At 37.8% G+C, this 22,760-nt stretch overlaps 1 protein-coding gene and 1 long non-coding RNA gene across 10 annotated transcripts in view; one reads left to right on the top strand and one right to left on the bottom strand.

The window, feature by feature from the left end:
* Positions 1-14,911, bottom strand: part of ETV1 (ETS variant transcription factor 1) — a 67,032-nt gene extending 52,121 nt beyond the window's left edge. For 2 of the 8 annotated variants that reach the window (XM_014894419.2, XM_014894416.2), the window contains exons 1-5: positions 14,247-14,432; positions 13,582-13,716; positions 12,696-12,783; positions 10,962-11,009; positions 1,101-1,154 (exon numbers count right to left, since the gene is read on the bottom strand). In XM_014894419.2, the coding sequence (XP_014749905.1) occupies positions 1,101-1,154; positions 10,962-11,009; positions 12,696-12,783; positions 13,582-13,626 (235 nt within the window). In that variant the 5' untranslated portion in view covers positions 13,627-13,716; positions 14,247-14,432. Of the gene's footprint in view, positions 1-1,100; positions 1,155-2,465; positions 2,515-10,444; positions 10,868-10,961; positions 11,010-12,695; positions 12,784-13,581; positions 13,717-13,811; positions 14,024-14,246; positions 14,433-14,846 lie in introns of those variants that run through there. The other 6 variants (XM_088162408.1, XM_088162397.1, XM_014894417.2 and 3 more) reach the window with 6 other exon arrangements.
* On the top strand, positions 14,613-21,360 carry LOC148225125 (uncharacterized). Of its 2 annotated transcripts, none has more exons than XR_015802746.1 (2): positions 14,613-14,819; positions 17,850-21,360. It is a non-coding gene; the product is annotated as an uncharacterized LOC148225125 (long non-coding RNA). The 2 variants fall into 2 exon arrangements; XR_015802747.1 differs by having other exon boundaries at positions 14,813-14,892.
* Positions 21,361-22,760: the final 1,400 nt, after the last annotated feature.

Raw genomic sequence — 22,760 nt, forward strand, 5'->3', positions numbered from 1 at the left:
TTCTACTTAAAACACCTTTTTAATAACTAGAAAAAAATAATCTAAAAGATTTATAGGAAAATTCAGTAAGTGTGAATTTGTTTTTTGGGTTAAAGACTATTTTAATGCAATTCTTCCTAATCTCTCTATATTAATCTTAATATTTCAGTACATGAATGCCGTGTTTAACAGCTATCTGGTTTAGTAAACTGCAGTAATTCACTCCAATAGGATAAACTATTTAGTTATTTAGCAAAATGGAAAAGCTACCATGTGCTCTGCTACAATCAGCAGACACTGTTTAGAAGAAGCCTCTAATGACAGGGAAAAGCCTTGCCATGAAGAAGAAAACTGCATAAAGAAGCTCCAAGAAGTCTGTGACTGTTAGATGTTCCTCATGCTATGTCCTTGCAATCACTCAATTCCAGACAACAGCGGGTACAGAAAAAGGGAGCCAGCATTTAACAGAATAGGAGCATTTTAATAGGGAAAGGCCAGACTTAAGGGGTACAGGCTGATAAAAATAAGTTTAGGCTCTTGTTAATAAAGCAGAAAACAATGCGAAGCACCCAGCTTAACATAACTCCTGTTTGCACCAATTAACTCAAAGGAAAATATTATTTGAGCAAGAAAATGCCACATGCTAAGACAACTTAAAAATGCTTCAGTTGTGGCTGCATTTGATTGTTTATATGGAGAATTTTATTTATTTATTAGTTCACAAAATGTGTTGAGCAGCCTGACTTCTGCTCAGCAGAGATGCATCCTATGTCCCACAGAATCTGACACGTACTGGCTAAAAAGCTCCTCTGCACACTCTACAGACAAAGAAACTCCTTCCACCTCCACAACCTAAGTTTCTCCATGCTTCCCTGGGGCTGTGGGTGGAAATCACAGGAAAGGGCCCAGTGCTCAAGGTTCTACCTTCAGCCCAAACAAGTTATTTTGGCTGCACATCAAAATGCCACTTGCTTTATCTACTCATCACACTGATGTCACTGATCAGCAAAAGGAACTATCACATGACCACAGATGACAAAATAAATAACAAATATGAAGACACAGATATAAATATACAAATATACATATTTTAAGAAAGTGATGATTTGTTGTATACTTACAACTTTCAGCCTGATAGTCTGGCACAAACTGCTCGTCATTGTCAGGTACCTGAGCTGAAGAAAGGAAAACAAAAACAAAACAAAAAACAAGAAACAAGAATTAAAAGAAGCCATTAAAGCGTAAATAAAGACTCTTGTGCTTAATTTAAAGCACAGTCAAATTTTAAATTGTAATTTTTTGTTTCTTCATTGTTGAGTATGAAAATCAGGCAAGCGCATCATTTTAATATCAGATGAACCCTGGGGTGAAGCTGTGTGGTGCAGGGTGAGTCCACAGAAGCCCCAGCACAGGGCAATGGGAATGGGAGGACATGGGGGCTCACTGGCCCTGCCTCACTCCCTGTACCAGGGTCTGGACCTACCATACCCCTGGCAAAACTCATTAGTGCCCATTTTCAAAATATCTGCACATTAGTCCACATAAACCAAATCTCGCTGATTAAAACTAATTCTTCTTTAACCTGAAACTACCACACCTTCAGCTTACTTAGAAGTGATTCCAATTGTTCGTGGCAGTCAGCCAATACAGTAGGGATTTTCTGTTATTGTTTTAAATATTCAAAAATAACTATATTACCAGACCACAGAATTCCTGGTTTCATGACAACATTTCAGACATCGAAAAAGATTTACTTAAAGTAAAAATCACAATTAATATCCATTTGCCTTTTGTAAGATTGTCTTTGCTTTTAGGAAACTTCCATCACAAACCTGAGCTATTAAATACAATCATTTCACGGTCTGCTGATAGATAATTTTGCTCCTCTGGTACCACATTTCCTTTCCGTTGTATATCTAAGACATTAGCCATCTCTCAAACTGCGTGGTAAACTCATTTAAACCATTTAAGCTGAAATAGCACTAAACGTTTATTATAGATGAATACATTCAAATAACTGCAGAACATTACACAGAGAAACGGCGTCCTCGGAGCATGACTGCTTCTGGTACATGGCGAGAGAGATTCAGCTTATCTTCTCTAACTTTGTCATCTTTTCCTCAGCATACACGCTAACTGGAATCGCCACAGCAAAGTTGCATAAAATTATTGTTTAAAAATACTTTCCCCAGTTCTTGTCCAAAGACAAGCAAATAATTCACATGATCTTAATTAAAAGTTAACATCTGCCGTGATCTGGTTACCGAACAAGATTTGAAAGGTAAATGCTGCTTATATAATCACTTATCAAAACTGTGACTATCAAATGTTCTCAAATACATTGAATGATAAAATGTGACTTTAATGCCCTTCAGAACATTTTCTAGTATAGGAAGTGCATATTCCCCATTATATATGTGCAATTTCTACTAGTTTTAATATAATTTGTTTGAATTAAAAATATACATTTAATTAAAATTACTCACAATTATTTTGAATGTGCACTACAGTGCTCTTCATGGACCAGATCTCCACTCCTTTACTCAGGAAATATTTCTAATGACTTAACTGGAAGTTTTTTTTCCTGGGTAAAGAGTTCAGAATCAGGCTCATAATACTGAAAAATTATTTGCTCTGAGTTTTAAAATAAATTTCAAATCCTACTGTCTTAACTGCAGCAAATACCCCTTAAAACAAATGACTTTGGAAATGTATAAATGCAGATTTGAAAAGAAGTATGAGTTGGATAAATACACTAAGTGTAATTAGCCTTACTTTGATAAAAAAAGCATAGCCACTATTGCTTTGTTGTTTGGGTTTCTAATTAAAAAAAATACCGAACAAAATCAAACCTGACAGTAACCCATCCTTTTAGAATAAACAAGTACCTCTGAGGACATATTGGCTCCTCAAAGTTTGAAGCTGTATAAAACACTACTGAAAAATATTTTCAGTCTGTTGATGCATCCAATTTCTCTTTCTTCCAGAGAAACCACAAAAGTTTTACCAAGAATGAACTCAGGGACAGGGTGAGCCCAAATACTAACACTCCGCAATTTCTGACATTTCAGAAATTGACTACACGTGAATGTTCGGCATTTCCCTTACAAAAATGCCAACTATTTGACTGTCACAGAAAAATCTGATTATGAAATCAAGGTCTTCTGCTTAAAAATCAGTTCCTAAGATTTCTTATACTTCCACTTGTTTTGGAAGCATCTGCGAGCACATTCAGAGTTAACGTAATTGAGTCAAGTAACTTCTTGTTTAGAAGATACATCCCACACATTTTTCTTAAGTCACTTATCATTTTCAAACGCAGCAAGGAGGCTAGCAGAATTCATTTTTTTAACATGCACCTGCATTTTATATTTACATGTATATGTAGAAATATATATATAAATTTGTGAATCTAGGATATCTTTAAAAGCCTAAAAGAAAACAAAACCCCCTTCTGTTTAAATAAAGAGGCTACATTTAGTGGTTGCAGAACAGGGATAGAAATCTCATATAACTTTCCAGAGAGCATCCTCTGTGCACTGGACACCTTCACCAGTGCTTCATTCTGCTTTTATCAGTTTAATTTGACTTAGTCCAGAAAAAAATCTGTTGTAGAGATTTATGTATATATCAGTAAGGAAGGTCCTTTTTTTTTCCAGCCATAGAGTAAGAAAAAAATAAACTATATCTGGTTGAAGTGTCATGGAAACCACTACATTACTGCCATTACCCCTGATTTGCTCTTGTTTACGGAATAAACAAGAATAATGTACTTCATTCATGGATCCCCAAAATTTATGAGGGCATATTTAATAGAGACAGAGCACATCGCTTTATCAGTACTCTAGAAACAGGTGGAGACTATGCTGTCAAAATTTAGTTTAAATGCAATATTAACATAGCCTTAAAAGCCTCTGTAGAGAAAGGAACACAGCAAGTAAAGAAGTGTTTAAAACCCTGCTAAATATAAACAAAACAAATAACAGCATCCAAAACATTCAAACAAGGAACATGCATTTCCAACTGGATTGTAAATTTAGCAGCATCAGTACCTTACAAATGAGCCCACAAGACTATACAGAGAAATTAAAAGGACCTGCTAACTGGTGGAAAGGAGAACTTAAATTGTTTCTTCACTTAATCTGGTATTATTCTTAGACAAGCAGAACTGAAACTTGCACATGATCATACTGCTGAAATGCAAGCACTCATTGTCATAGAGACTCCTTCCACCAGCATCTCGCTGTGAGATGCTGTATCATTGGGATACATCATCCCATTACTCAAGCAGAAGAGGGCTTTTGTACCTGGATTTTGGATAACTACAGGTAGATTTTGCAGCAAATTAAATAGACAGGTAAAGACACTTTGACATGAATATCTGAAAGGAAAATGTAACTTGCAGTGTCACAACTGTCTACACATTTATATACATAGGCCATTCATTTCCTCTTTTATTCACAAATACTGCAACTTAGCAAAGCTGCCATAAAAGCTTCTGTTAACATACAAAAGACACAATGCATAAATCACCAAAACCTTTTTTTTTTAACTTTGCCATTCAGAGGGAAATTGAAAAAAGATATCTGAAATGATCCCCCATCTGAATGAGAACATTTCCTTGAGCTACTTAATTATGGAGGTTTGAGAAGGCAAGTATATTCCGAAAGACTAATAAAAGGTTTTGAAGGATATTAAGCACGTGGCTTTTACTGCTTATAGCAGAAGCAGCTACATTAGTTCATTCCACATTCAGAGCCATCAAGTCTCAGACTCCTGAAGCAGACAACATCTGCAGCATAAACTATCCAAGTCAGCCTAGAATATTACCAAAAGTTGGGGTTTTTTTTCTTCTGACTATAGCTATAATGTCTCAAGAGGATTTAGAAAGCATGCAGAAACGTTAATGATGATCTTGAAGATGTTATCAGTTTAGGTTTTACAGTTTCACTACCTACTGAGCTATGCAAACATTCACAGCACAAAAATACTTAATACTTGTTTGTAGTTTTTAGAGCTTTAAACACTCTTTGAAAGGCTGAACTGACGGCTCATTTTGCAAAGGGAAAGAATTTGGTGGAAAAAAAAAGTTTAGAACTCGGGCCAGTTAGCTTGCTTTCATTGCAAGTAAACAAAAAGTCCCCATTAACAAGCATCCAGGACAAAAGGAGTTAATATTTAATTAAAACCAGCTCTATCCACTGTAACAATGACCTGGAGCCAAACAAGGCAGAAGATGTATGAGTCATTCTTTCTGCCAGTGAATGAGACAGCTGATCTCCGAAGCAATTCCTCAAGACAAGCAGTCAGAACTGGAGTTCTGCCTCCATTCACAAAAACACAGTCCAGCATGAACCATGTGGCCCCAACCACAAGCTTTTCATGTCACACCCTTCCAGAAAGCTACAGCAAAGTAAACTTGAACTTTAGGCATAAACACAGTGATTTCACTGCTTTGTCTCAAGATGCAGCACAGACCTGCTGAGGAACGTTAAATAAATGAAAAGTTAAGCAAACTATAAAGGGCTTAAACTTAACTCTTCCTTCTCCCACTCACAAACTGCTTCCAAAAGCTCAGCTGCACTCCAGAGAAAGGTGTTCCTATTAAAAAAACCCTGGAAACTGTCCAGAAAAACAAGAAGCTGAAAATGCTTCACTTAAAACTTTATTTTGGGTAGCAGAACACTTCCTGCGGTACTGTGTGCTCTGACCTCATGCTTCACTTTTAGAGCTAAGAGCAATTAGTTTTAAAATATCCATCATTTATTCAAAGTGGCAAAAGAAATTGAAATTGACAGGAAATTCTATATGAGAAGTAGTATTTTGGCCTCAGCTAAAATAAGATTTCGGGCCTCAACAGTAATGGATCTATTGAGTTTTCTTTGATTCATTGTCATTTCTGAATATCTGAAAGATTGGCTAAATTGTAAGTATTCCTACAAGAGTTGGGGTGGGGGGGTGTTGGTTGGTGGCTGTTCTTTTTCCACAGGAACAACTGTTTCTAACAAAGAAGAAGCATTAGGAAGGCAAAACAGTGATAAATTTCAAGATGGTAAAAAATATTATTTCCCATAAGAGCTGGATTTGCTGTCAAAACAACCTCAAACCCTTTTTACATAACGTGAGATGCTCTGACTAATAAACTTAAATGCACTTCAAAACTAGCTCCAGATCTCAAAATTCTTCCTTATGTGAATAATCCCTAGGAATATGAAGATGGGTTCACAGAATCTGTTCTTCATTTGCTGTTATACTAAAATGTGAAAAAAAATTAGCTTTAAAAGGAGTACTCACATTTAATATTTCGCCTCATGGCTAGCAAACCCCTCTATGCTTTTGAAAAGTATGATTTTGAGCAAAATCATTTACTTTTCTAGCAAACAAGTAAAACGTGAAAAAGTTTATTATTACACAAGACTTTCAGACTTGTGGATTTTTGATGGTTTTTTTTTATTTTTTTAAATAACATCGCTTTCCCTCCCATTTTACCTAATCTAACCTTTTAAATCTAACTAATCTTTTTTTTATGCAGATATTTATGATCATGATTTGTGAGTATTAGAAAATCAAATCTATCAGATCACTAGAGTCCACAAAAAAAAAAAAAAAAAAAAAGAAGAAGATATTCTCTACACTACAAACTGAAAGTGTTTTCACTGCTTTTAAGAGTGTTTGTTCCTGTTAGGCAGATTTCAGTCATGGAGGTATTAAATTACTATTTCTTGACTCCTATTGCTCCTATAAAATGTGGATAGTTCTTGAATGTGGCTACGTGCCATCTGCCTTACACTGGCTAAATTTTACAACTTTTTGGCAGAAAAAAAGCTAGTTAGCCAATTAAACAAAGCCACTCTAACTAGACTAATATTTAAAGATCCAGTACTCTCTTTTATTAAAAGCAATTCTTCAAGACCTAGAAACTATTCCGTTTCACACCTCCTCATTCAAGAAATAAACTACAAGTCAACACTCACTTAGAAATCACTGCAACACTGGTGGGACCTTCACATTAGGAGAACAGAGGGAAGAAAGTTATTTCCTCAAGCTCATTCCAAAGCTGGCCGATAATTATTTGAGAGGAATGACTTACTTTCAGATACTAAGAAGCGGCTTCTGAATACCAGTAGCCTGAAGAAGCCATCCACTCAATTTAGCTGAGTTGAGGTAGAGGCACGATCCCGTTACCTGTAGCTGTTATTCCAAACCACTTTTTGTTTACTTAATCTTTTTGTATGTTTTTCAAATCACACAAAGAATGTTGTTTGTGGGGTTTTTTTAGTATATTACTATTTGAGAAGCTTATTATCTATTGCTCTGAGAAATAGATCTAATGCATAAATTTATTATTTGTCTTTGCTTGGGATACCTTTTATGTATCTGGAACAAGCTGTAGGAGAAATTAGTATCTAAATAATATTTTTTCAAAATTTGAGGGTTTTTTTGTTAATCTACTATTCCCCAAAACCAAATGATTTCTCGACAGAAAGGAGACACTCACTCACTAACAATTTGTTCTCTCTTCATTTTGTTCCACCATAAGTAGGAAGAGCTACCACGACAAGATAACATTAGATTAATATTTTAACCACCTTTTTCAAATAATTGCTACCTGACAGAACCAATCTGATTCCAAATATATGGAATCGATAAAGTCATTTTATAGTATTATCATGCCAAAATGTTGCCACTGAGTCATTTAAATATAACATAAAAGATAAAATCCAAGTAATATTTGTCTTGGTTAGCAAGAGGCAACTTTAACTATTTCAAGGTTGAAAAAATTATTAAAGGCTTCCCATTTTCAATTTCTAGCATGGGAAAACTGTTATACTCTACCTTCTGTCTTACCTAACAGTTGACACAAGGCAACCTTATTCAGAGTAAGTTTTACATCAAAATAATTCAGGGTCTTTCTTACATACATAATTCTATACAGAGTAAGAAGCAAAACTCATTTCCATAAAAATCTACTATGGAGGTAGTGGAATACATTTGTAAGCTCTCTGTAAGTAGTATTCAGCTTGTTAATTATGTAGTAATAAAATATTAAACAGGTTACTGAATTGTTTACATTTGGATTAATACTTTAATGCAAGTGAGCCTCCCACCATTTCCAAGAGGAAAATAATACATTTCTTTTCTGTTTACTTGTTTACCACCAACTTGTCACAGGTGACACTAACTGTAAAAATCTTCAGGCTAAAGTACGTGATGCAGTAAGGACAGCTTCACGAAAAGCAAAACAAAGAAAAATCCATAAGGATTATTTTTGTGTGTCATAAAATGCAACTCACTTTCTTCTCCTAACTAATAAGTAGGTTTTTGACCTGGTTACTCCCCAGTGGGGATCTGAACTAGTGGGAGAAACCTGGTCAGCTGCCACTGCTTTTCTTGAAAAGGGTCAAGATGTTTTAAAATTTCATGGTCATTTCCCTGGCTCCAGAGCATTAAGAAAAGAAATATGTAAACAGTACTGATGCTGCCAAATTGGCAGACTTCTAGCCTAGGAAGGTCCAGAAGAACATAAATGGACACATCTAGCAATGGGTAAACAAGTCTGATTTCAAAATCTGTTTCCTGGCTAAACTCATCCATATAGACATTTGAGCAGAGCTACAATGTCCTCACACACTGGTATTTTATAAAGACTAACAGAAGTTGTTAAGTTGCGGTTTTTTCATAAAACTTTGGCATCAAGATAATAGCTCAATATTTAGTGTTGTCACCTTAACTTTTTATTTCAGTTTTAGTTTAGCCTTCAGAAAACTGTGCAAAGTTTGAGGCTCATGAAACAGCTCAAACCATGGCATGGCCCGAAACAGAGATTTCTTAAAGTATTTCTAGAGCATTGAAAAACCTGCAATATTAAGTTGCAATATACTGTGGACAAATAGCATTACTTTGCTTTATTACTTTCTGCTAGGTAAAAAGTAACGGGTTTTTTTCCATTTTTCAATATTTCACAGATTATTTTATCTGCCTTTATAAAGGTTATTCAACCCAGCTGACATGGGACTAGACACCTTCTCTCTCAAAACCTATCTAAATTTATTCAGTAAAATACACTCTGATACAGAGGTAAAAAGACTCTCAAACAAGCTATTCAAATCTAAAATAAGCAGTGCCTTCAGAATAAAAACTGCTATTACATTAATTTACCTATGGAAATTATCAAGTTAGTTTTAAATTCTGCATTATTTTTCAAACTTCCATTATTATCTGCACATGCATTATGAATCTGCCTGTATTTATTTTGACTTAAGATTGAAAAAATTTAATCATTTTTCAGAAACAAAACCATCCACACTAGTGAAAAAATCAAACTGAAAGTTAACCTTTGAATTAAAAATTAGTATCTTTTGAATAGCATTTTAACATGTTTCTGATTTGCTAACATGAATGAGATGATACAATATAAAGAGTTCCTTAGGAAAATTACCACAGGGAGAGAGCTACAGTTGCATCTGACCATTATACTACAAAAAAGATCTTAGTACAGGACATACTGTTTTCAATTATTAGGAAAGAATTGTATTAGTTCATAAAAATATATCCTCTCTTCCATTAATTTCAGGAGGGGTTTTTGATTATGAACAGAATAATCCCATATTAAAACTAATACTAACAGAATAAAAATGTCATCAAAATAAACAATACCTCACAACTAACTTACAGATAAAGAAACTACACAAAAAGCTGTTAAAACAGAATCAGGGCATAAGCAAGTAGTCATCAGCAATATTCCCCTTTCTATGAACACCAACAGCAAGAATTTCACCTCAACATCTCTCCTTTAAAACAAAAACAAAACAAAAAACAGAACAACAACAACAAAAAAACCCCACAGAACATCTCTTCTATAAACAGCTGTGCCTAGTTCTATACAAGAAAAAAAATTAAACATATGTGAATACTCACATTCATTTAAATCAGGATGAATCTGGAGAGATTATTTTAACTTGCATCAAATTTATGTCTATTTCAGATGCAGAAGTTTACATTTAAAATTGACCAGAAATATTAAGAACAGATAATGCACAAAAATCTTTAAGCTTCAAATAAATAGTACTGCAAATATCAAAGAGAAAAAAAAAAACAGAAAATGTTGCTGAAAACAAATAGACTTGAACAAGCAAAAAGATACCTTGCAACTTGTTAAAGTTCTCCTCATGCAGCAGCACATTTTTGTTACTGTTAAATGAATCTCTCAACTATTCGAAATTCAGATTTGTACATTATTGTTCTTAAACCCTTCACTAGAATGTGCTCTGCGAGATTATTTGAAATACTTAAAAGAACATGCATGTGTAAAACAGACCGATGTTAGTTTTCGAATCACCCGGTACACAAACTCACGACTACAAACACAAAGACAAAAATAACATGCAAAATATTTAAAGGTTTCTGGAAAAAAAAAATAAAAAAGAAAGAAAGAAAAAGTACTGGTTAAGTATTTCATACACACCTAATGTTCTGTGTTGTGAACAAGGTGGAAAGAAGACACTTGCACTTAAATCTTGAAGCATCCCGTCCCGATGAACCCAGAGAAACTAATTTCTGCCATCAGAAAAGTACTCCACCAGAACACCAAATAATTATATGTGCTGCTGAAAAGGAAACAGCAAGCCCAGTTCTGGCTGTATGTAGTCTCTCGAGGTACAATAATATAAACCTGATCAATTGCAATTAAAATCTGAACAGAGGCTTAGAACTTGAAGTCTTGGTGCATTAGTTCTTGCCAAAAGCAGATGTGATTGTGAGCTGGAAGCAATTTCTCCTGGTAATTTGTGATGACACTGGGTAGAGCAGCCCCAGAGTCCCCAAAGACAAACTCATCAGAGGCTCTAATGTATGCATGACACATGAGGTGGCTCTTTTAGAGCTCAATTAATTGGGCTGAACATTAAGACAGCAAGTTCAGGACTTTTTTTTCCCTCTCCAGAGTTGTTTTTCCTCTTTTTACAAGCAGTTTTTTCCCTTACCTTCTGCAAGCCATGTCTCCTGTAATTGGCTCAGATCTTGAAAGAGTTCTGTAAAAAGATAAAGACATGGATAAAATCTTATCTCTTCACAAGATTAAAACATGTTCAAAAATATATTTTTCCTTAAGAACAACATACATTAATTCTGTTTTGGCAGTCAAATGTACAGAAAAAGCAGGCATTCTGAGGCACCAGTTACTGATTTTTCTACACCTATTAATAAAAACACAAGCACTTACTTACAAACAATAACCAGAATCTTAACAGAGCTCTGTAGTATAAAAGGCTCATTCAGCAACACACAGAAAAGTTAAAAATAATAATATTTCTTACAGGTGAACTATTTCTTCTTATACAACTCAGGCCTCCTCCTGTAATATCTGCCCCAGATAAAGCTTGCTTGGACTTCCACAGTTCTGCCTGAGCAATAACTGAGTATTTTAATAGCAGGGTCATAACTATCATATAAAAATTCTGAAGCCATGACCTGAGATGCTGCAATAGCAAAGAGAAATGGGAAATCTTTTGTACTTCCCCTTATGTTTTACTTCGTATGACATGAGAATCACCACTATTTCCTCTCAGCTGTATTCACTGTACTTCTTTAAAGCTAAAACCACCTTCTTCATGGACTGAATTTTGCAGCAGCTTTTCTTTCACAATTCACTGAAATCAATTACTTATAATGGGTGTAAATCAGAGCAGCATTTGGCTTACTTGCAAGCCTCAGAAAATTCTGTTTGTTAAGACTAAGTAGGATATTTGAACTAACAAATGGTTTATTTTCAATTTACTGTATTTTGAGAGAGACTTCCTCTTTTATGAATGCTGACAGATAACTATTTACATATACTTAAATGGCAGAGGCTATTCATTTATCCTGCGGACTGATACCCCACATGCACACTGGGAAATGATTTAACTGAAAATCAAAAAGTTGCTTTCTTTTCCAGGCAAGTATGGATTTTGAAAAGTGTGTCAGTGTGTACTTACCCTGATAAGATTTACACAGGGGTAAGTTATAGGCCTCTACATATCTTCCTGTATGTCTTATGTACTTTCAGAGCTGTAGGCGTAGCATAATACAGACCTTGTAACCTAAAGAAGTGTTAACAGCTATTACCAGCCTACAGTTCTCATGCTACAATCCTGACTGGCTACTGATGAGACTAAGTTACAAATCTTTGGCCCTCCAAAACTTTCTCCACTCTAGGCTCCCTTAACTGAAATTCCCTGGATTTTTAACCCCGTGAGTGTCATACAACAAGAGAAACAGGCCAGCAGGCACCAGAAGCCTGACTATATAGTAAAGCTGGAAAAAATCAAAACTCCACACCCACATTCTCTCACTCCTGCTACCATCAGTGAAGACATACCAGGGAAAAGGATGTTAAAAGATGGAAGGGATGCAGAATGCCCTAAATCTGAAGAGGCCTGATGGTGGAAAAGCCAGGTGCCATGACTTGTGTCAGATGCCGCAAAGGCTTGTCCTCAGTGCATGACATCCGTGCACCACATGTGCACAAAATGCAACAGGGTAAGTCAAGGAAAGACTTTCTATTTTATAAATTTATTGCCTTTGCCAGCTTGTTTTGCACTAGTAAATGTAGTTTTCTTGTCTTGTTTTTTCAGATTGATCTAGATACATTTATCTCCAAAATAAATAGCTCTCAAAAAGCTTCTCTGCATTAGTAAGAAGGGGGGGGAGGGGGGGGAGGAACAACAAGCCCTCACCTTCTGAATCATGAGCCAGGTCTCTGTTAATGAATTTTCTTTTCCTGACATTTGTCGGTCTCTCATTACAGTTTCTCCCACGCGGATTCTATAAACAGGAAAGATCAGTTACTTTAGAAATCTGAGGTTTGAGATTTGGTTGGGTTTGTTTTGGGCCTTTTTGTATTTAATCAGGAATATGCAAAGTTGGCATAAATTCTTTACGTTTTCAAACAGGGACTTCTTGCAAGCCTTCAATTTCTAACAAAAGATATTGCTGAGCACCTAACATCCTCCAAAAGATTACTATGTCTAAACGCAACACATTTCTATCTATCTATGTAGACATCTATTTGTACAATACATATATAATGTGCTCAAGCAGCAACACAATACCAATCGTATTTTTAGCATCTAAAGGATACAAACCTACACAATAGCCCATAAATCCCCATAGCATAAGCTACGCAGGAGAACCCAGATATGAAATTATAATAGACTGCTTTGTTTCCCTGTGTTACTTATAAAATTGTTTGCAAAGTCCTGAAAGACAAAAAGAAAAAACAAAAACAGAGAGGAAAGAAAAAGGTTAATATTTGCCTCAACTTCATTCTTTTGAACGTTGCAGGCAAACGCAGCCAGAAACTTTGAATGCAGCTGCTGCTGCTCTCGCCTCCCTCATCCGCTAATCATGTGCATGATTTTTTAATCATCCCAAAACTGTCTTTAAAAGAACACGATGCTTTATTGCAATAACTAAGAAGATAGGCTCATCTTGCAAGCAAAGCTCCCAGATGAAGAGTTGCCCCTACAGCCGTAACAAAGCAGAGACTGTGTCTGTAAAACTCCCCCACAGAAATAAGTCGGAGTCAAGTTTATAAACACCAACTTTGAACTGATCACTCACATTGGTGACCATGTAAGGCACTTGCTGGTCATAAAATCCATCCATTCTGCAGCTCTTCCACGAGTCTTAGCTCAGTGTTTTTATTTACTGGGCATTTGATCTGGAGATTTCCTCGGGATCTGGACTCCAATCAGCCTAGAGGGGAATACAAGATGGCTTTTAGATTTTAAAAAAAAAAAAAAAAAAAAAAAAAAAAAGGCAGCATGAATGAACTGCTTGCATTTGCATACCTAATTAACCTCAAAGAGTCCCATTCATAAAAACAACCCTCCCTTCTCTGCCTTCACCTGGGTTACACGCTCCAGCCAGCCAAACGCGGAGCAGAAGCAGTGCGCGGCGGCGGCGGGCGAGAGGCAGGGCTTTATTTACACTGCGCGCCGCGCCCGCGGGCGATCCGCGCCGGCCACGGCCGCGGCTCTCGGAGCGTGTGCTCAACTCGAAATGGCGAACGCGGGGCTCGCCGCGCACCTCACGGCGGCGGCGGCGGCGCCCGGCGGCCACGCACTCCCCCTCGCACACACAGACACACACAGACACACACAGACACACGCACGGCCCCCCCGCCCCGCGCACCAGCCACCTTCTCCCACAGGATCGCTCCCGCAGCCGCGCCGCCGCCGCGCAATCCTGCGGGGCGGCGGGCAAAGTTGCGGGGGAAGACCCACCTGAAGGCCACGCGCGGCGATCGGCTGCAAAAAATTCCCTCCAAATTTAATAAAAACATTAATTATTCCCCGGCACTTCCCCCTTGGAAGCCGCGAGCGCCACTGACAGAGCTCAATCCCGTGGTTTTTCCTCTCCTCCTCCTCCAGGGGCCCCCGAGCCGCGCCGGCGGATCCCCGCCGCCCATTGGCTCCCCGCGCCCCCCGCCGGATCGCCGGATCGCCGCCCGCCCGCCCGGCCCCGGCCCCGGCCCCGGCCCCGGCTCCGGCTCCACCGCCCCGCCCGGCCCGGGCCGGCCCCGCGGGGGGCGACTCCGCCGCTGCCCGACCCGAGCCGCCGCCGCCCGGGGAGAGCGGCGGGAGTCGGCACTCGGGTCCCCGCCGGGATCCCGGGATCTGCGTCCCCCTACGCCCCCGCCGGGTGGCAAGGCAACCCCTTCCATTCACAAAAAAGAAAATTTATTTAAAGAAAAAGTTTCGCCTCGCTGACTCCGCAAAGCAAAACACACCCCCCGCGCACACGCGCGCCCTTTCTGGCGGCAGAGCTGCCCCGCAAAGCGCCGCGGGCGCCCGGAGGTGAGCGCGGCGAGACGCACTCCGTACCGTTCTGCCCGGAGCTGGGGCATCCCAGGGCTCATGCTTGCTCTAGGTTTGGTTCTTTTGTTGGGCGTTTGTGGGGTGGGTTTGCTTTTTTGTTGTTCTTTTTTCTTTTTTTTTTTTTCTTTTTTTTTCCGTTGAATCATAGAAAGCAATTTTTATTTCTACGAGGATTACATAATTTCTCGGTTTTGTGGGCAGAATTTGGCAGCACCCATACACCAGATCTAGTGGAATTTTTGGTGTACTGGTGCCAGGACCTACCAAGTTCAGGAGTTCTGAGGACTTCCCTAAGAAAGCAAGCTTTCTGTTCTTTGGACAGAGTGGCTGGACACAGGAAGGCTGTGTCCAAAAACTCTTGCCTTTTTGAACTGCCAAGATGCACCAAAGCAGATTGTGTGGTTTCGTAACAGCTATATTTATCCTCTCTTTGAGCAGTAAATGCCAGGTATCAGCAATCAGGTGGTAAATTTACGTATTCATTATGTTCTCTTGCTGTGAGATACGAAGTTTCAGATCTGATGTAGTTAAGCATTTAACAAGTAAAGCCCCAAAGCCAGCAAGTCCAGCTTCTCAGCCCTTTCTGACGACTCACTTTATAGCTAATGTTGTAAAGCCAACTAAAGAAACCTGCTTTCTATAATTTCCCTGTGGTGGTTTTAACAGAATTTAACAGAAGTTTACATCTTCTCTACTAATATGTTTCATAAACTAGAATTTTTTAATTACATTCTTTTCTGGAGCATATTACTATCTGCCACAACACTTTGATTGTCCTCCTTTCTGATCTCACTATCCATACTCACTTGTCCATTCGAGCTGAGGAAGAGGGAAGTACCATGTTCCCACCATTCCTGTCCTTCCCATACGGCCTTCTCAGGGAAAACATCTACCACCAGCAACTCATTTTTTGTGTTCTTGCTCCTTCTGTTTTTGCACACCCATTCCAGCATACCTGCAAGTACAAGAGAGTAATGTTATTCTAAATGTAAAAACCTATCATGATTTTATTCTGTTCCTGACCATTGCTGTTCCTGTAAACCACTTTTGCGATAAAATAATTGGTAATTCTACCCCCCACCATGGGCAGCTCTCACTACACCAGATTGCTCAAAGCTGCATCCAGCCTGGCCTTGAACGCTGCCAGGGATGGGGCATTCACAGCTTCTCTAACAAGAAGCCATCATTTTCTTATTTATACCCATACTAACACTGGAGCAGCTGCTGAGCTTATGGGAAGGCTGCAGCTACACATATGACCCTGGGAAGCAAGTGGCCAACCCCTGGACCAGCAGAGCTGATGAAGCTACTTTCTCCAGCTGACCACCCCACTCCACTGGATGGATATCTTAGGCCACTCATCAAACAGCTCCCAGAGCACTAGACTTTACCACATATTCTTCTAAAGCATATTCAGTAACGGATTTTCTTATCTTTAAACAGTGCACTAAAAATTGTTGATGTGTCAGTCAGCCAAGGTAATTAAACCAACATCAAGTGAAGTTTCCAAAGTTACCTCAGAGCCTCATATGAAATTCATATGCCTATGAAATTCACCCAGCTGGGTCCCACCTTACTACTACATCACAACCTGCACCTAACAAAGTCTGGCACAGCACCGTGGCCACCTTCCATACACATACCACCACCCCCCTGCATGTGCACAGGCGTGGCATCCCGCTTTACTGAGCTGCAGGAGGTTGACACTGCAAACAGCCGAGCTCTTTGTGGTCCTGGCTGGGCTGTAACTCCGAGAGAAGCTGTGCAATAAATGCATCCTGGCAGGAGAAGCACTGTATTGCTTGCTGTTCCTCCTCATGCCACACATCTCTTCCTTCCCTCCTCCCTCTCTCTGGCCCTGCTACACATGCTAGGGAGGAAAGGAAGACTAAAGCTGTTTTGAAGCCCTCTTTATCCCCGTCTTTGTTCATCCACTGTGCTGAGTGGTACTCAGAAAAACTTCATTAACTATTAAGAGGAAGATGCTGTAGATGTAGTTCTGTGTGCTGAATTGCAATTTTCTATCACCATCAGTCATAACTGCCTCATATGTTAACTGGTGAAGGCGTAGTAATTACTTGTAATTTTACGTTTGTTCAAAATTCTTGCAACTTTTGCGTTTTTAATAAAGTTTTGATATTTTAACTACTCTTTTTAGAAAGAGTAGTTAAAACATAGTTACTGTTAATAGTACTGTGGTATTAAATATCTTTTCTTTTTAAAATCATCCTTTTAGAAACTGAAAAATTAACTTCAAGATCACTTCCATTTTTAGTTGATAAGATGAAAATGTTTTTTACCAAATTGAAAATATCAAAAAAAATGAGCTGAATTTATTTTTCTGTGAAAAATTATTTTAAAGTCAACTTTTCTAATAATGCTGTTTTAGAAATAAGATGCTAGTTCTCTTTTACAAACAGACATGTTCAAATACATGTTTGATGTTACATAGACATGTTCAAGTACACTATAAAGCTTCACTACATAGTGGAAATTATATATAATTTCATTTCTTAATGGCAATATATACTTCACATATTTATTTGAAAAAGGACAATGAAATATGTATTTTCTGTTCAATTTGACAGACTATGGAGCTACAAATAATTGCTGCGATGTGAAAAGTAAAAGTAAATCCAGACAAAGACAAGATTCCATAAATACTGGTTTCTTCTGGAAAATGTGAAAAGAGTTTAAGCACATTTTCAGATTGAGAAATAAACCAACATAATCCAGTATAATAAAATCTAAGTTCAAGATTTAAAAAAAGAATAAAAAATAAAGATTATGAATTTATTTGATAACAAGATAGAGAAATACACTCAAAAATACTTTGTGATGAAAAAATAAATCTTTTGGACACCTTCATAAAATTATGCTTATACCAAAGAAAATCCTTTAGAAAAAGGATAGTTGCAATTGAAGCATAATATGCAGGTGCATTTCAAAACGAAGTTAAAATACCTTAATAGTTTTTTGAAATTGTTTTGCTTTATCCATTCCTTCCAGGCATTTCCCCAGTAAACGTTGATGTCATGGATGTGCCTGAGAGACAACAAAAAGGATGCCCTCCATCCAACAACTGTTGAGCAGCAACTTCTAAAACACAGTCTGCAGAGGACTCATTAAAATAACAACTGTGTATGTGACTGACTACAGCAAATCCATGAAAACCTAATGAGATTTCTGTCTGGTAAATTAACCCTTGACCACATTTTAACCTCTTGATGCTGACTCTTTAAGAAGATGAACAGTGCTTATTTTATCATGATGCTAGTGTCATATAACAAAATAATATATAACAGCAAAATTAAAAAGAAAAAAACAGAAATTAATAGGGCAGATATTTGCCCAACATTATGGCTTTTTGTAAAGCCTTTATTTCAAATGCAGCTTCAAGGACTAAACCTTGAATCAGGAAAAAGGAAAGTATCAGTAGGAAAAAAAAGAATGGTTATTATATTCATGTGAGAAAATATGAGATGTGGGATTAAAAGTATGTGCAAACACTATCTTCAATGAAAAAAAGGAAAGAAAACAACAGAGTAAACCCTGTTTGACTGTATGAATTAACAGCACATTTCATATATCTTTGTCATTTAGACCTAGTATTACAAACCTAGAAGCCTCCATAACCAACTGCATTTCAACGCCTGTTCATCTGATAATGCAATGCAGGGCAATTTTCAGAAAACATTTACACACTAGAAAATTATACTACACAAGAAAACTAAAATTAAAATATTTCATAAGGAGTGCAAGAAATTAAAAGACAAATCTTTTATTGCAACATGTGGCAACCATATCCTGGGTCTAGGAAGAAGTGTGACAAGGAGATTCTTCCTCTCTACTCTCTTCTTGGGGGACCTCACCTGGAATGCTGCATCCAGCTCTGAGGCCCCCAAAATAAAAAAAGATATAGACTTGTTGGAGAGGACCACTAAGTTGAGCATGGGATTTGAGAACCTGTCATATGGAGACAGACTGAGAGACTTGGGGTTGTTCCACCTGAAGAAGAAAAGGCTCCAGGGAAAGAGACCTTCTATCATCTTCATCATAAAGAAGCCTATGAGAGAGATGGAGAGGGAGTTTCTACAAGGGCACTCAGTGACAGAACAAGGTGGGAACAGTTTTAAACTGAAAGAGGGCTGCTTTAGATTAGATTTTAGGAAGAAATTGTTTACTATGAGGGTGATGAGGCACTAGAACAGGTTTTGCAGAAAAGTGATGGATATCCTATCCCTGGAAGTGTCCAAGACAAGACTGGATGGAACTCTGAGTAACCTGGTCCAGTGGAAGGTGTCCCTGTCTATGGCAGGGAGGTTGGAACTAGATGACCTCTAAGGCCTTGTCCAGCCAAACCATTCTATGATTCTATGAAAGATGAAAAGTTAAATTTAATAATATTTTCAGCCTTCATCATAGCCAAGACTTCAAAGTATAAAAGCTTTAGAAAGGAGAAAGCTTGGCAATTCACTTAGAGCACTGGCCCACTTGTTGAAGCAGAGTAACCTCAGTATTGTTCTGGATCTCCTAGTGGTCTTCTGGGTAATTCCTACACAGGCAACCTTTGTCATCCCACTGGGGTTTTTGTGCCTATAAAGTGAGATATTGAGCATTGAGTTCTTAACTTGAGAAGTACTGCTGACAATAGCCTATTACTATTGATTGTGGAGATACTGGCTGCATCTAGCTCCTTGGATTGTCCTAATCTAGTTTCTTCTGAACCTTTGAGGAGCAAAAATGCTCCTCATATGTATTAATTTCAACGACAATTACTACACAACAGGAGTGAATCACCTAGAACTGTGAATCCATGATCAGGACAAATTCTCATCTCTCTGTGCCAACACAACCAAAGCATCAGTCCTGTGATGCAAAATACTAGAGAACAACTCAACTTTTTGACTGAGTTGTATAAATCATCTTAATCCCATCACAACAATACTAATTTTCTTACCAACTGACAAAATCAAAATAAAATAAAATTTATACTAGCCCAGGACCCAATAAAGCAATGTATGAGTCACTGAAAGAACAGATCAAGTTAAAAACATGTAAATGTAAATTGCAATAGGTTCTTGCAGGGTCAGTGGAGTTTCCAGATTTCTCTCCTTGCAATTAAATTAATGAAATAGCCAGCCATGATAAAGTGATAATGAAGCAGCCTAGAAGTCACTTGAATATCAGGCCAGTAAAAGAATTTGTGCATAATCTCACAAATGGCTTTAATTTGCATGTCCTCCTGTACAGATACCAAGAGAGAATCGTGCAAACACTTCATAATCCTTCACATACTTTATTGTGAGATTTCTGCCCCACTGTAGTTCATAGAGGTTGTAGAAAACCTCAAATCTCTTGATACAGTTCTAGTCTAAGGCAAACATGAAGCAAAGAACAGGAAGAGAAATGCTTACAGATTGTGTTTACTAAGTCTGCTGGAAAAATCTCTCGTTTAGAAGTTGTTCAGTGCACATTAAATGGTTTGGGTCATCCTTAAGCCCTTCTGAAACCCAGAAGACACAAAGATGACACAATGTGCCCTTTCAGAATTACAGACTCTCACTCAAGATCACTATTGGACATGTTCAGAGCTTGAGCACAGATATTAACATAGCAGCAAGGGGTCTGTAGGAAAAAGCAATGCCATTTATTAAATGAGTGGCTAAAATGACAAAAAAAGACCCAAACAAGCTTGTGGAGTCAAAGAAGGGCCTTAAGCCTATTTCCTTTTTTTAAGCAACTGCATCAACTGGGTTAGTAAAAATATGACCTCTCTCCACAATTTTTCCTTTATGAATTTTGATAGTTACAGCAGTAAACAAAACTATTACTATTAGCAGGCAATGGCTATATTGATACTATACCATATATATGTACACTTGAAATCATAAACATGCATAACCATTAGGAGCTAGCCATCCACTTCCACCTGTGTGCCTTCCAGATGTCTGTGTACAACACCTGAGTATTCCAAGACAAGCAACAGAAGGCTCAAAAAAAGGGACAAAATCTAAACACAGCTGCATGCACATAAAATGACAAGATACTGAAAAGCAGATGTTGAATACTAATAGAAAGAAAAAAATTAAAAGGCAGAGAATAATATTTCTTAGAGTTCTTTAAGTAGCAAAGACCTAGTAAAGATGATAAAAAGACCTAAATAAACCAAGACATTAGTTGAAAAGCACATTGTTAATGTTGTTTCAGAGGCAAGCCCTGCCCCAATCTCCAGTTAACTTGGAAGTGGCTTTGCTATGAGGAGGCTGAGCATGTGTTGCCCTTGGTGTTCAGGTGAGGAATTAATTTTTTGTGCCCATTTGCAGTAGGGCATATATTTTGTTATAGGATAGATAACGTAGGAGAAACAGACTATGATAACTTCTGTGAAGATAGTGAGATCATATGCATTATGTTCTCACTTTTGCCATATTTAATATGTTCTCTATTTTTAGTTGCTGAGAATGACTTTGTTGTACCTGTGAAGGTGCTGAATAAAGATGGTGGTCTCTGCCCTAGAGAGCAGAGGTGTTTGTTCATTAAAACAGATATGAAAATGTGTTCTCCCTCCCACCCAAACCCAGTATCCTTGAGAGGCAGAGGCAACAAAATACACAGTAACTGTGTATCACTTCTATCTGTGCCTAGCAGATGGATTTTAAATTAGAAGTTTTAAAGCAGCATTTGAAAGAACACAATATATGAGGTTCTTGAGCTTTCCGTGAGAACTTTTCCCATCCAAAGCAAAAAGTAAGTAGAAAATGCAAGGCACTGCAGGCTGTCGTTACTGCTTTTATGGCTCTTACAGCTATTAGAGAGCAACCAATCTCACACTCGGGTTAAACTGTACTGCAAAGAGCCAAAGATGGGGTGCATCTATGAAAGGTGGCTGGGGAGAGCATGGAAACTGGGAGGGGATAGCAATGCAGACAAGGAGCTAGTCCTTGGCAGCAGTACATGGCACAGGCTGACAGAGATGCCAAATTAGAAAATTAAGTTCAGATACAAGAAAACTGTAGGTAGACAGTGACTGGGAAAAGCCAATGCTTTCAAGGTTTAAATTGTGGACTAAAAAGCTATGTTGAGTCATGTGGTAAGTAAATTCTTCCCTGGGAGGAAATACAAAGTAGGAGAAAAATTAAACAAGAATGGAGACTAAAATTATATGTACAGATGTAATAGGATGTACAAGAACTATGGATCAGAGTCCCACCAGACAAATTGTGCAAGTCTTCACAGAAATAATAAGTGCCACAAAGGAGATATCATTTGAACCCTTAGAGTTATAAAACACAGAACATTTACAAGCAGGAAGCTATCTTTTCATTTGGTGAATTTAATGTGCTTAAAAACTTGTATTTGCACCTCCCAAAATCTGCTCACAAGATAGGAAAGAATAATTATATCTGTTTTTCAAAAAAGGAAAATTAGGCTCTTGCGAGTATGCCAAGGATCAATAATAAGGACAAATGTTGCATGCTGGGAGGATTTCAGTAATATTCCAGGACTTCATTTCTTCTTTGACCTAGCTATTTTGGGTCACCAAACTCAGCTCTGATGTTAGAGGCTTCTTCCACATAGAGTGCGCAAGGTTACCATTATTCACAATTTTGCAATTCATTAGTTTTCAGTATTTGAAAAAGAGGGGAGAAGGGAAGAACATGCAATCTTTGAATGTTAGGATTTTCATTTTTGAAAGTATTATGTTTTAATAAGGCATTAAGTTACTGGTTCTTATTGGATTTTATTTTGTCATAAAGATATTTTTTCTATTTTGAAGAATAAATAATATTTTTAACTGTCCCACATTCAATCAATCAATCAATCAATCAATCAATCAATCAATCAAACAAAAAAAGAACTGAAAGCAGAAGTTGGAATTCAAGCCCTGATACATGTGACGAGGGCCAAATGGGGCAA

This window comes from Sturnus vulgaris, chromosome 1 (genome assembly GCF_052056855.1).
Source record: "Sturnus vulgaris isolate bStuVul1 chromosome 1, bStuVul1.hap1, whole genome shotgun sequence".
NCBI classification, from domain to species: domain Eukaryota; kingdom Metazoa; phylum Chordata; class Aves; order Passeriformes; family Sturnidae; genus Sturnus; species Sturnus vulgaris.